We start from the raw sequence: 13,081 nt of genomic DNA on the forward strand, positions 1-13,081 counted from the left end.
CACTTAACAGCCACCCTCCCTGCTCCCCAGTGCTGTTCTCTGGAACCCCCCATTCCACCCTCCCATTTCCCCCCCACCTTTCATGTCACACCCCATATCCTCCCCCATGGCACTGCCCCACCCCCATGGCTGTCCTCGACTGACCCCCAACTGCTCTTTGCCCTCCCCATCTCTTTCATCACCCAAGGCTCAAAGCTGACACAGATTGGAATCCCAGACATGGCCCAGGCCAGACTGATATTCATCCCCCACCTCCCAGATCAGACCCACAACAGCAGGGGACTGAAAAGCTCAGGGGTGGCAGGGAATGGGACAAGGGCCTGTCCCCTCTATGGGGTGCCAGCTCCCACTGAGCCTTAGGGCAAGGACTGGCTGGCTCGAGAGGGGGGGGGCAGGGAATAGGGCAGGAGGTCTGATCCCTCTAGGGGGCACCATCTTGTTTGCTGGGACAGCTGGGAGGCAAAAGAGGTGGAGCCTCACAGCCCCTTCTCACTTCAGGAGACAGCATGTGGGGTCTTGCCCATTTTAGGGGGACTCCTCTGATGTTTTCTGGGCTCCTGGGTGTGTGCGGGGATCCAAGGGCTGCCCCTTCCCCTGGGAGCAGTGGAGTTACAGTACCACAGAACTCACACTCTAACCACCAGCCCCCACTGCCCTCTGAGAGCCATAGAGAGAACTCAGAAGTCCTGGCTCCCAATCCTCTCCTGCCCCAGGCAATTCCAGACTGTTGCAGGGGAAGCTTCTCCCAGCCCCAGACTCTGTGTGTGTTTCACTGGGGGAGAAGGGAAAACAGGAATCCAGGACATTTCGCCTGCCCTCCCCTCCAAACCTTCCTCATCACTACGAGAAGCGGAGCTGGGCGCTGACCTAGATATTTCTGCAACCCGTGCAAGATCCCAAAGATGATGATGCAGCAGCAGAGACTAATGCCAACGTCGGGGGGGGGGGGGGGGGCTCTCCCCTGGCTGGCAAGGCTGGCTCCAGGGCCGCGCTAGGAGGCGCTGTGGATCAGGGAGCGGGGCAGGGAGATTTACCAGATGCTCCAGCCCAGAGGCAGCTGCATTTTATCTCTCCCCATAGAATTGCCTAAACTAAAGCACCAAGTCTGGTGAGGCATGGCTGATCTATCTACCTAGGTCGGGGAAGGGAGCCCAGGGCTGGGCTGGCAGGGGCTGTGGGTCGGGAGCGAGGGGCATCGCTCATTAATATTCTCTCCCCGTGCCGGCCTGCTATAAATAGCCGCCCGCACCCAGTCACACAGAGCCGCCTGCGCGAATCGCTGCTGAAGGTCGGGGAGGGGGGGCACTGGAGGGGGGCTTGCAGAGGTAACCATGGCAACCCTGTTCTCCGGGAGCTTGCTCACGCTGCATCGCGGAGAGACTGGGAGGGAGGCGCTGGGAGCCAGGACTCTTGGGTTCTCTCTGCGGAGACCCAGTCACAACTGGAGTGGGAATTCTTCGCCCCTCCCCCTGCATCCCACCAACCTTGGCCCCTCCCACACGCCGGCAGTGCGGGTGGTCTGTCCTGCTGTGTTCATTACTTGGGTGAGGAAGGGGATTCTAACAGCCTCAGGTGTCCTACCTGGGACTGCCTCCCTCCCCCAGGTCACAGATACACGGACGCTGAGAAGCAGCCATCTCTGGGGCGGAGCAAGCAGCTATAACAAAGGAGGCGAACGCGAGCCCTAGTGCTTCATGCTGAATTTCATTCTAGCTTCACGCCCGCGCGGATAGTTCCCAGAGATGTAGCAGCTGCTGCTCGCTGCTGTCCTCCAGCCCTTGCTCCAGCTTGTCTCATCCAGCAACCCCGGTTTTGCCCTGCACCCCCCCCCCCCCCACACACACACACACACTCCACGTCACTTCGCTGGCTGTAAATCAGCGGGTCATGATACTTCGACTCTCTCCCTGACTCTGGGAGGATAGTGGTGGCAGGTAGGTAGGGGAGTGTTCGGAGTCAGGACTCGCCCGTTCCCCATCTGCTGTAGGTTCCTGGGGCTATATGAGGGCACATCTCTAGCTTGCCCCCCGCATTGTGCGACACGCGTTTTCCTGCTGGACAGGGAGACCTTTCGCGGCCTGGTCCCTGGGGTGGGTGGGAGCCGGTGGCAGGTGTATAGGCAAAAAGTGAAACCTCTCAAGGGCTCCATTCCCTGCCTTCCTGAGCCAGCCAGTCCCTGCCCTGGAGCCGCCCGCAGCTCATACATACACACACACACCAGTAGGGGGCAACAGCATCTCCCAGTGCCAACTGCCGACCATGTCACAATGGTGTCTGGCTTCCCCTCCAGGATACCCCGGGAGCTGCATCACAATGCTCCGGGCTGGGACTTGCTCGCCCCCTCCTTTCCAGCTTTCCCCCAGTCAGCGGTTCCTGGAGGCTGGGGGGCAGGGATGCAGGGCCCGGCTCACCAGCGCCCGGCCCCACCCCCTCTCCAATGGGGGACAGCCCCTGCCATGGGTGCCCCTCGTCTGGCACCTGCTGCCTGGACTTTCAGGACACCATCGTACTGCTGGTCGCGCTGATCCTGCTGGTGCAAGTCGCCTTGAAGATCATGACAGTGGTGGGTGGTGTTAGGGGGCGCTGTGGGTCAGGGAGCAGGGCGGGGACTCAGCAGGGGGCGCTCTCCTCTGGCAGGCGGGGCTGTTTCAAGGGAGGTGCTAATATGCGCTGTGGGGTCGGGAGGCGGCGGAGGCAGTCGAAGCCGCCCCACCTTAGAAGTGGCTGCATTTCCGATCCCTTCCTCTTCCTCCCCTCCCCAGATCTGCTGCCAGCTCTGGAGGCTTCTCTTGGGGTTCGCAGGTGTTTTTGTGACTAAGCGTAAGTTGGGGAGCAGTGTGGGGGTGAAGAGTTGGGTCTGTGATGGGGGGGTCGCAAAAGGAAGGGCTGGGGGTTTCGGGAACCGGAAGGAACACGTGGGGGCTCCCCACGGAATGGGTTGGGTGTGGGCTAATTCTTCCTTTCTTTCTTCACAGCACTCCCATCTCCACCCGCCAATTCCACCATCCGGAAGCCTCGCTGCCCGGCGCACGACCTGAAGCCCTGTGACCGGCGCTCCGTACACAGAGAGCTCCCCTTTCTGCGACGCTGCCTGCTTTGCCCCTGGGAACCGGTACGCCTCACCATGGACGTCAACCTGCACCGGGATCCGCCCCGGCGCCACCAGGATGCCCCGCTGTGCCGGCATGACGCCCCAAGGCGCTACCATAACTGCACATGCCCCCGGGCTGCCTCAGCCCCCTCCGCCGTGCCCCGCGAGAGTAGCTCCCCCAAGCAGCGCCCAGCCACCGTCTCCTGCGGCACGGAGGCTCGCCGAGGGTCCGGGGTCCGGTTCCGCTCCGCCAGCCGGGAAGAGCTGGCCTCGTCAGCAGCCGAGTCCCAGCGCCAGCGGCCCACCAAGGTCTACATCTATCCTGTCCACCCCGAGACGCCGCCCGCCAGCCGTGACCCCTCGCCTGGGCGCCGGGAGTTGCGCTGGAAGGAGGACGCGGCAACACCAGCAGAGGGAGCCAGGCAGAGCCAGGACATGGCCACCAACACCAGCGATGGGGAAGCGGAGAAACCAGCACCGCCCAGTGGCCACGCTCGGTACTTCAAAGCGCCAGAGCCCTCCACGCAGGACTGGGTCTACCGGCCCATCAAGGGGCCCCAGTGGAAACGGAATCAAGTGGGCTAAAGTGGAGTCCCGACCCCTTGCTTGGAAAATAAAGAGTAAAGCCGCTTAGAATCAGCGTATGAGCAGCTCCCAATGCCCTGCTCTACCCCACTCCTCTCCCAGACTGTGGTAGAAAATCCAGTAGTCCTGGTTCTTAGCTCCCCTACTCACACCCACTCCCCTCCGGAGCTGGGAGGAGAACCAGGAGTCCTGGCTGCACATCTCATGGCACTGAGAGTCATTGGGTGAATTGGGAGGTTGCCAATTGCCCCACACTGGGGATGCACTGGGATGGGTTGAGAAGAACATCAGCTGGGAGTGTCTTGGGAGGGGAGATCCAAACAACAGCTGCCAGCATACTTTGTGGGATTTTTTAAATCCCTTCCAGGTTGCAAATTGCTCAGAATCTCCCAGTTTTGGTGTTTCCTGTGAATACTCATGATTCACTGGGAATTGCTTCCTTCCCAAATGGGCCCTACAGTTATTACACTCTACAGACAGGTTGCTGGGGATGGAGGAAAGAACAACACATCCCAGAATGCATTGGGCAAAAGGGACAAGCAGCATTAGTTTCGAAAAGACACTGGGGACATTGGTAGGACCTCATTTCCCAGCGTGCATTGGGAGTAATGGCAAGTCTACAAGTCCCAGGGAGCATTAGGAGTAACGGTAGAACTAAAATTCCCAAGGGGCATTGGGAGTCATGACAGGACTACAATTCCCAAGGTGCATTTGCAAAAAAAAAAAAAAATGGCAGGACTACAATTCCCTATGAGCATTGCGGCCATAGGCAGTACTACAGTTCCCAGGGAGCACTGCGGCTATGAGCAGCACTACATTCCCCAGGGGGCAGTGGAGCTGGCTCAGCCAAGGGTGGGGCTGTCCGTTCCCAGGTGAGTTCACTGCCATGTGTGAGATCACACAAATACACAGACACACACACACCCGCTAGGCGAGATTTGCAGGGAGAGAGTCTCAGTTCCCCACACCTGGTTGGGGGCGGGGCATGTGAGTACCTGGCAGAAGCAAGAAGGCGGAAGGGAGAGAATAGCTCTCACCTAGTGGGAATGTGGAGGAGAGGTAAATCTGGGGCCTTCCTCAGGTTCTGGATCCAAGTGTGAGATCTCCAAACACCGCTCCCGCCCTCAGAAGGGACCCAGGCATCCAGCACAGGCCACATGCAGAGGTGCGAGGTAAAACAACACTGCTGCTACAAACTCAATGTTATAGTGCCCTCACTCCCGACCCACAACCCCTACCTCCCCCCCACCAACCCTGCTGGTGCCCCCTCACTCCTGACCTACAGCCCCTTCCAACCCAACCTAACCCAACCCAGCCCTGCTCACTCCCAACCTGCAGCCCCTGCCAGCCCAGCCCTGGGCTTCCCCAGTCCTGCCAATGCCTCTTACTCCTGACCGCAGCTCCTGTTAGGTTGGCCCTGGTCTCCCTTCCTCTTAGCTCTGCCAGTGCCCTTCACTCCCAACCCACAGCCCCCTAGTCCTTTCCCCCCAGCTCTACTGGTGTCCCTCACTGCCTACTTGCAGACGCTGATAGCCCAGCCCTAGACTTTCCTAACTCTGCTGGTTCCCTCACTCCAGAACCACAGGCAGTGGGAGGCATTCTGGAGAAGGATGGTAGAAGGAGACTTGTGAGGTAGTCCCTGCGTGTTGGGCTAAGTGGAGTTCCAGGGAAGGGCTGACTGTAAAGATCAATTAGGGATGGGATGTTCCTGGAGAGGAGAAAGCTGATTGGGGGGGAAGGGATCGGGTTGGGGAAGGTTGTGGAGGATCTCTATGGGAAGGGGTGGGGAAAGTGGATAAGCTATGGGAAATGAGCTTTGGGGTAGGGATGTAAAAGTGTAGTCGATTAACCAATAAGCAAAAGCTTATAGGTTAATAGTATAGACTATACGCATTCCACCCCCTCCCCCACTTGCCATTAAATTTTTTAGAAGGCTGACTAGCAGCCCAGCTCAGTTCTGGCTCGCGCCAGAACTGGGAGCTCAAACCACCTCCTAGATGGGGGCTGCTGACACCCCAAGCTGCTGCCTCTTTATCAGAGGCAGCAGCACAGAGCGACATCTCAGGTCCACAAGGGAAGCTGGGTTTTAAACTGGCTCCCCTTGCAGACCAGCTCCCAGCTAGCATCCTATGCTGCTGTCTGATACAGTAGCAGCAGTGTGGCGTGGCAGGGGTCTTCTCAGGAGTGAAGCCAGAGTGCACTGGCTGCTGGCCCTGCCCCCAGTGACTACAGAATAGTCGACTAATCGATACGAATTAATGAGGTTACTCAAGCGGTGAGGAGTCAATTATTCAATTATTCAATTAACCGGTATTTAACATCCCACTTTTAGGGCCCAGGATGGTGATGGAGGGTGAGGGGCTGGATAGGTTATGGGGTAGGATCTATGGGGGGAGATTATTGTGGAGAAGCTTTGAGGGGCTAATGTGGTGGTGGAGGCTAGGTAGGTTATGTGGCAGGAGGTATGTGGGGTAGAGTTTATGCGGGAGAAGCTTTGGGGAGCCAGGGTGGTGGTGGTGGAGGGAGGGGATGTTGATATTTAAAATGGGCTCTAGAGGTGATCCTGCCAATTATAGACTAGTAAATCTAATTTCAGTACTGGGCAAATTAACTGAAACTACAGTAAAGACTAGAATTGTCTCTCACATATGAACATAATTTGTTTGGGAAAAGTCAACACAGTCAAGGGAAATCATGCCTTACTGACCTAGTAGAAAAAAAAATGTAAAAAACAACAAATAATCTAGTAGCACTTTAAAGACTAACAAAACATGTAGATGGTAGTATGAGCTTTCATGGGCAAAACCCACTTCTTCAGATGACCAGTCATGATACCCTCTACATGTTTTGTTAATCTTTAAAATGCTATGAAACTATTTGTTGTTTTTTCAGATTTTCCTGTTACAGACTAACTCGGCTACCCCTCTGAAGCTTTTTACCTGGTAGAGTTCTTTGAGGGGGTCAACAAGCATGTAGACAAAGGGGAATCCAGTGGATACAATATACTTAGATTTCCAGAAAGCCTTTGACAAGGTCATTCACCAAAAACTCTTAACTTATCCCATGACAACTTACTTTAATTATCAGTCCTCTCATGGATTGATAACTGGTTACAAGACAGGAAACAAAGGATAGGAATAAATGGTCAGTTTTCAGAATGGAAAGAGGTAACTTGTAGGCTGTGTCTACACTGGGCCACTTATTCCGGAAAATCAGCCGCTTTTCCGGAATAAGCTGTGAGCTGTCTACACTGGCCCTTGAATTTCCGGAAAAGCAATGATGCTCTACTGTACAAAATCAGCCGCAATTCCGGAAAAACTATTCTGCTCCCACTTGGGCATAAGTCCTTATTCCGGAACACTGTTCCAGAAAAGGGCCAGTGTAGACAGCCCAGTAGTCTTTTCCGGAAAAAAGCCCTGATCGCGAAAATGGCGATCGGGGCTCTTTTCCGGAAAAGCGCATCTACATTGGCCACAGACACTTTTCCGGAAAAAGGGCTTTTCCGGAAAAGCAGCCTGCCAATGTAGACGCTGCTTTTCCGGAAAAACTGAAAACGGAATAGTATTCCGTTTTAAGCATTTCCAGAAATTCATGCCAGTGTAGACACAGCCATAGTGTCCCCCAAGGGTCTGTACTGGGACCAATCCTATTGAATGTATTTATAAATGATCTGGAGAAAGGGGTAAACAATGAGGTGGCAAAAATTGCAGCTGATACTAAACTACTCAAGATAGTGAAGGCCAAAGCAGATTGTGAAGAGCTTCAAAAGGATTTCACAAAACTAGGTGACTGGCCAACAGAATGGCAAATTAATTTTAATGTTGATAAATGCAAAGTACTGCACATTGGAAAAAATAATCCCAGCTATACATACAAAATTATTAGCTATTACCATTAAAGAGAGATATCTTGGAGTCATTGTACTTAGTTCCCTGAAAACATCCACTCAACGTGCAGTAGCAGTCAAAAAAGCAAACAGAATGCTACGAATCATTTAAAAAACGGATAGAGAATAAGACAGAACATCTTATTGCATCTGTAAAAATCTAAGGTATACCCACATCTTGAATACTGAGTACAAGTGTGGTCACCTCATCTCAAAAATATCTTGGCACTGAAAAAGGTTCAGAAAAGGGCAACAAAAATGACTAGAGGTTTGAAATGGCTGCCATATGAAGAGAGATTAAAAAGACTGGGACTTTTCAGCATAGAAAAGAGGAGGCTAAGGTCCATAAAATCATGACTGGTGTGGAGAAAGTGAATAAGTAAAAGTTATTTACTTGTTCCCATAACATAAGAACTAGGGGTCACCAAATGAAATTAATAGGTAGCAGGTTTAAAACAAACAAAGGGAAGTTTTTCTTCATGTAACGCACGGTCAATCTGTGGAACTTCTTGCCAGAGGATGTTGTGAAGATCAGGACTTTTAATAAGGTTCAAAAAAGAACTAGATAAATTCTTGGAGTATAGGTCCATCAATACTTTATTAGCCAGAATGGTTAGGAATGGTGTCCCAGCCTCTGTTAGTCAGAGGCAGGAAATGGGTGACAGGAGAGGGATCACTTGATGATTACTTGTTCTGTTCACTCCCTTGGGGAATCTGGCATGGACCACTGTGTGAAGACAGGATACTGAGCTAGATGGATTTTTTTGTCTGCCCCAGTATGGCCATTCTTATGACTAGGCAAGCGGGGTAGGTTGTGGGCAGGGTATATGGGAGGAGATTATGGTTTTGGGAGTCCTGAAGGGTTAGGGGCTAGGATGTGGAAGGGAAATCTAGGGGTGAAATGGAAGGTGGGAGCCCTCTCTGCATAGCTCCCCCCTTACTTCCCCCTTGTCTGCCCCCCTCCAAGCACCAGGCCATGGTCTCCCCAGAGAGGGATGTTGTCCCTCGCCCAGCCCAGCCCCTCACAGACCTGGATTTCCACTCTGGAGCCCGGATTGCCGAACTCAACCAGCTGGTACAAGAGCTAAGCAAGCAGACCATGTGGGACCCAGGTGTCCGGGCCGCCCCCGAACTGCTGACTCTCAAGGACTTTGTATTCTCCCTGCTGGGTGAGTGAGAGAGAATGTGCTGGCAGCCTGGAAACCAGGGTGCTTTTCCTGGTTCTGGGAAGGGAATGGGGACTGGTGATTATAGTGGGGGGTGGGGGAGTGGGAGGAAGGACTCCTGGATATTCTCTCAGTATAGTGACTCATCAACCCGGACTGCTGGGTTCCATTTTTCCAAGCTGCCCCCTCCCCCGTCCTCTTTCTTGCCAGGTCTGGTGCACAAGGTGGACAAGAAGCTTCCAGAGGCCAATGAATACCTCCTGCTCTCTGGCGGGGCACGCCAGGGCACGGTGGACTTGGACCCTGGAGTTCTGGGCTGCTACACCTCACGGGCCAACTATGATGCCGACTATACCCTCCTGGTGCCTGTTCTGCAAACCCATGGTTGCCCCATAGCTCTGGACCTGCACCGTTGCCCACCAGGCTACGCCTGGCTTCCCTTAGCCCCCTTCGGCCCAGAGGCCTGGCACCGGTGGGCTGACTGCTGCCAACACCATGATGGCCAGGCCTACTTAGCCCCTAGCCTGGTCTCAGCCTGGTTCTGCCAGACGTTGGTGGCCGTGACCAGCCAGGCCCAGGCCACCCCACAACAAGGGGAACCAACCGTGGAATGGGTGGTTGGGCAGGGTGGGCTGGTCACCCTCATGCTGCGGCATGGCACCCTCCGGGCACTGTATGATGTGGTGCCCGTTGTGGCCTTCCAGGGATGGCCGGCAGTCGCCCAGGATTGGCTGAGTCACAGCCATTTTTGGGAGGGCAAGCTGATGGAAGAGGACGTGGCCGAGGGCTTCTACCTCCTGCCCAGCTCCTGTCCGGCTTGGCGGGACTACCCTGACCACGGCAGGACTACCCTGACCAAGGACTACCTACTCACTTGGCAGGAGTCCCTTGGCCCAGTGGAGGCCCCGGGCCTGGTGGAGACTGTGGGTAAGGCTTGGCATGAGGCCCAAAACCTGGTGGATGTGGTGGGCCTCACTTGGCATGAGGTCTCGGGCTCAGGGGAGGCTGTGGACTCAGTGAAGGCCATAGGCCCAACTTGCCATGAGGCCCAAGACCCAGTGGATGCCTCAGGCCTCGCTTGGCATGACACCTTGGACCCAGTGGAGGCCATGAGCCAACTGGAGGCCCAGGGCCCAGCAGAGGCTGTGGGCCCTGCTTGGCGAGAGGCCCAGGACGCGGCAGAGGCCACGGGCCTTGCTTGGCGCCTGTCCTTCTCCAGGAGCGAGCTGCATCTCAAGCAGGTGGTGCCGCCTCCACTGCTGCAGGCCTTTCGGGCTGCCCGGGCTGCCCTGTCCTGCACCTGGAACAAGAAGGTCGGTCCGTATCACCTCTGGATCCTGGTGCTGTGGGCCTGTGACCGCCTGCCTGCACGCTACCTGGGCCAGGAGGAAAACGCAGCCCATTGCCTGCTAGGCCTCCTGGATGACATGGTAGCCAGCCTGGCCCGTGGCTCCTGTCCCCACTATTTCCTGCCCAGCTGCAACAGGCTGGAAGGGGTCTGGGAGCCGGGCCTGGCCCGCACTGTGGCTGCCGTCCGGGGGGACCCAGCAGGACACCTGCGGCAAGCGGTGGAGAGGGTCAAGGTGGCCGCCAAGCTGGGCAGGGCTCCGGATGAGGGGTCTGAGGCTGAGGTGTAGCTGGGGGACCAGTCCATATTCTGCCACCAGGATGGGATAGGATGTCTGCATGCTAGTGGCAGGATGCTGGGGTTTTCTTCTCAACTGTGGGAGTGCAGTGGGGTCCGCTGGTTACAGCAGGAGAGCAGGGCTCCTGGGTTCTATATACTCCCACTTTCTTGGGTGATTTGAAATTTGCATGACTGCTACTGTAATGCAAATCTGCCTTTCCCAGACAGCTCAGGGTTACTAAATTTCTATCTTGGGCTACTGATTTTGTCTGTGCAATTTAAATGTGCCAAAATAAAGTGTGGGGAAGACTGATCAAAGAGAACTCTGAATTAAAGTCTTGTCATGGACAGTTGGACCTATTTGACAGCGTGTGTGTGAATGGGGACACAGCATTTTGAAGATCACTGTCAAGCTAGGAAATCCCACCGAATTTGCATATCCTTTCGAAAATAGAACGTAATCTAGACATAGCCTAATTAAAAACTAGTAGTCCAGTGGCACCTTAGAGACTAACAAATCTATTATCATTAGCTTTCGTATGTAAAACCCACTTCATCAGATGAGTTGGAGTGGAAATTACAGAGTATATATAAACAGCAAAAGCAGTTTCCTGTTAACTGTAGGGCCAATGTTAATTATGCTAATTGAGTTACAAATGGAACACATCCAGCCTAACTTTTGATGTGCAAATGCAAATATCAAAGGTGGGGGAAATTGCCTTTGTAGTGCATTAACCCAGTGTTTCCTGAATGGTGTTCCGTGGAACCTCAGGGTTCCACAAAGTGAAAATAGGGGTTTCATGAGAAAATTCCATTACAGTCTGAATTATTGTAATTGAATGGAATTTTCATTCATTTATGAATTTTATTGAAAACAAGTTTCATCTTTGTTTGCCATGATAAGTGTCCCTGTGTAATGCCAGCTTAGCCAGAGAGCGGGGACAATGTCACTACTCGGTGCTGACAATGTCAGTCAAGGGTTCCGCAAAATTCTTTTGTGTTCAAAAAGGTTCTGTGGCCAAATAAAATTGGGAAACACTGTTAGTATCTTTATTCAAGCTGGGGCTGTGGGTCAGAACTGAGGGGTACCAGCCCCAGCAATGTGCCCACCATTAAATGTTGGGATGCAGCGTGACTGTGTATAAGTGGGTTATGCCCACAAAAGCTCATGATACCATCTACATGTTTTGTTAGTCTTTTAAGGTGCTGCTAGCCTAGTCATTGTTTTTAAGTTTTTTTGGGGGTAGAAGGGAGTTTGTGGAAAATCAAATTATTTTCTGTGTCCCTCCCAAAGAGCTTAGGGTTTGGCCTCTTTTATGGAGAAGGCAGGGCTCTACGTTTTCCTGGATGGAACGAATGGGCTCATGGGGGGCAGGTTGTTGCTCCAGTTCCCAGAAACTGCTGCATCTGTCGATCTGGAGTTCTGGGGCCTGTAGAAACGCATTTAGTTTTTTCCAACTTGAGACTTAAATAAAAGTAAATTCTAAGGCATTCGGTGGACATATTGTGATGTCTTCTGCGGGGGAGGTTTAATGGGGGAGAGGGAGCCCAGGGCTGGTCTGGTCTGGCAGCGGCTGGCTGTTGGTTGGGAGGAAGAGTCACTGGCAGAGCTGGGAGAGCCCAAGGCTGGGCTGGGCTGGGCTGGCAAGGGTTGCACAGAGCTGGGGGGAGAAGGAGCATGAAGGAGAGTGGCAAAGGTGGGGATAGTGGGCAGCGCCCGCCCACCTCTGCTTGGTGGGGGAGGGGCACGGAACCCACAATCTGACAATCGGGGATGGGGGCTTGGGAGCCTGAGCCATTTACCGCTTCAGCAGTTGCCTCTTTGGCTTGGCAAAGGAAGTGGCTAAATTTGCATAGGCAAATCGGCTCGGTTTTCATGAGCGAGACAGAAAGATTAGTTTCAAGGCCTCCCCTTCCTCCCGCGAGGGGCTTAGCGGGGAGCGCCGTGCCCATCAGCGAGTTCAGAGGGAGAGAAAATCCTCAGTCGTACTTTTCACTCCTAAGCTCGGACCTGGCACAACCTGACCTCCCGGGCCCCGCCGCGACTCTCCCTGGCTTCCCGGCCCGGCCTCTCGGAGAAGGTCGCTGTTAAACTCCGCTCCTCTCCCCCCCCCCCCCCCCCCCGCCCCGAGGTGGGCGCATCTCCGAGCCGGGCGGGACCTCCGGGCTACGCACACTGCCAGTTGCCTTCCAGCTGCTAGGGATTAGCTGGCCCTCAGCGAAGCGGGGGATGGGCGGGTGCCGGGGCGCTGGAGTCTGCCGCTGTGAGGGGTCCCGGGAACGCGCAGTGCCGCCCACCGCCGCTTGGTGGCAGCACGGACCCAGCCCCACAACCCCCCGTGGGGTCGTTAACCCCGCGCTGCCCCCATGGCCAGAAATGGGGCCGCTCGCTGGACGTTGAGATGCAGCCACCTCTGGGGCAGGTCCCATCCACTCCCTGGAGGTGCAGTGTGCTGCCCCTCGTGGGGCATGGCCGCTGCTGGCCCAGGCCCGGCGAGCTGTGAGATGATGCCCAGCCCACTGGCAGCGAGCAGAGCGGCTGAGGAAAATGTACTTCAAGGGGCGCGCCCGGCCAACGCATCTGCCCAGAGAGCCCCGCCAGGCTGCCCCAGCCCCACACGCCGTTCTCTCCCGGCTCTGGGAGAGGCGTGTGGGGGGGGCGGGGGCCTGGGAGTCGGGACGCCTGTGTTCTCTGGACGCTCTGTGACTCAGTTTCCCCCAGAAGC

General features: G+C 55.0%; 2 protein-coding genes across 5 annotated transcripts; both read left to right on the plus strand.

Moving 5' to 3' along the window:
* The first annotated feature begins 2,244 nt into the window (after positions 1 to 2,244).
* Positions 2,245 to 3,735, plus strand: LOC142819521 (uncharacterized). 2 transcript variants are annotated; one of them, XM_075907291.2, is made up of 3 exons: positions 2,329 to 2,563; positions 2,763 to 2,820; positions 2,976 to 3,735. In XM_075907291.2, exons 1-3 carry the CDS (start codon positions 2,438 to 2,440, stop codon positions 3,674 to 3,676), a joined length of 885 nt encoding a protein of 294 aa, XP_075763406.2. In that variant the 5' UTR covers positions 2,329 to 2,437; the 3' UTR covers positions 3,677 to 3,735. The 2 variants fall into 2 exon arrangements, with proteins under 2 accessions (XP_075763405.2, XP_075763406.2); XM_075907290.2 differs by lacking the exon at positions 2,763 to 2,820 and having other exon boundaries at positions 2,245 to 2,563.
* Positions 3,736 to 4,423: 688 nt separating this feature from the next.
* TMEM102 (transmembrane protein 102) lies at positions 4,424 to 11,846 on the plus strand. Of its 3 annotated transcripts, none has more exons than XM_075907285.2 (3): positions 4,424 to 4,548; positions 8,530 to 8,731; positions 8,939 to 11,846. In XM_075907285.2, the coding sequence occupies exons 2-3, from the start codon at positions 8,539 to 8,541 to the stop codon at positions 10,363 to 10,365; spliced, it is 1,620 nt and encodes a 539-aa protein (XP_075763400.2). In that variant the 5' UTR covers positions 4,424 to 4,548; positions 8,530 to 8,538; the 3' UTR covers positions 10,366 to 11,846. The 3 variants fall into 3 exon arrangements, with proteins under 3 accessions (XP_075763400.2, XP_075763401.2, XP_025044175.3); XM_075907286.2 differs by lacking the exon at positions 4,424 to 4,548 and adding an exon at positions 4,583 to 4,841; XM_025188390.3 differs by lacking the exon at positions 4,424 to 4,548 and adding an exon at positions 4,585 to 4,848.
* Positions 11,847 to 13,081: the final 1,235 nt, after the last annotated feature.

Source organism: Pelodiscus sinensis, chromosome 22 (genome assembly GCF_052426305.1).
Source record: "Pelodiscus sinensis isolate ZL-2025 chromosome 22, ASM5242630v1, whole genome shotgun sequence".
NCBI lineage: Eukaryota > Metazoa > Chordata > Testudines > Trionychidae > Pelodiscus > Pelodiscus sinensis.

What these genes read in the sequence shown, in the direction of transcription:
- LOC142819521 (XM_075907290.2), top strand. Translation starts at nt 2,260, where the DNA reads ATGTCACAATGGTGTCTGGCTTCCCCTCCAGGATACCCCGGGAGCTGC. An exon ending in CCTTGAAGATCATGACAGTG is followed by an intron (nt 2,564 to 2,975) that starts GTGGGTGGTGTT and finishes CTTTCTTCACAG; the next exon opens with CACTCCCATCTCCACCCGCC.
- TMEM102 (XM_025188390.3), top strand. An exon ending in CTTTGTATTCTCCCTGCTGG is followed by an intron (nt 8,732 to 8,938) that starts GTGAGTGAGAGA and finishes CTTTCTTGCCAG; the next exon opens with GTCTGGTGCACAAGGTGGAC.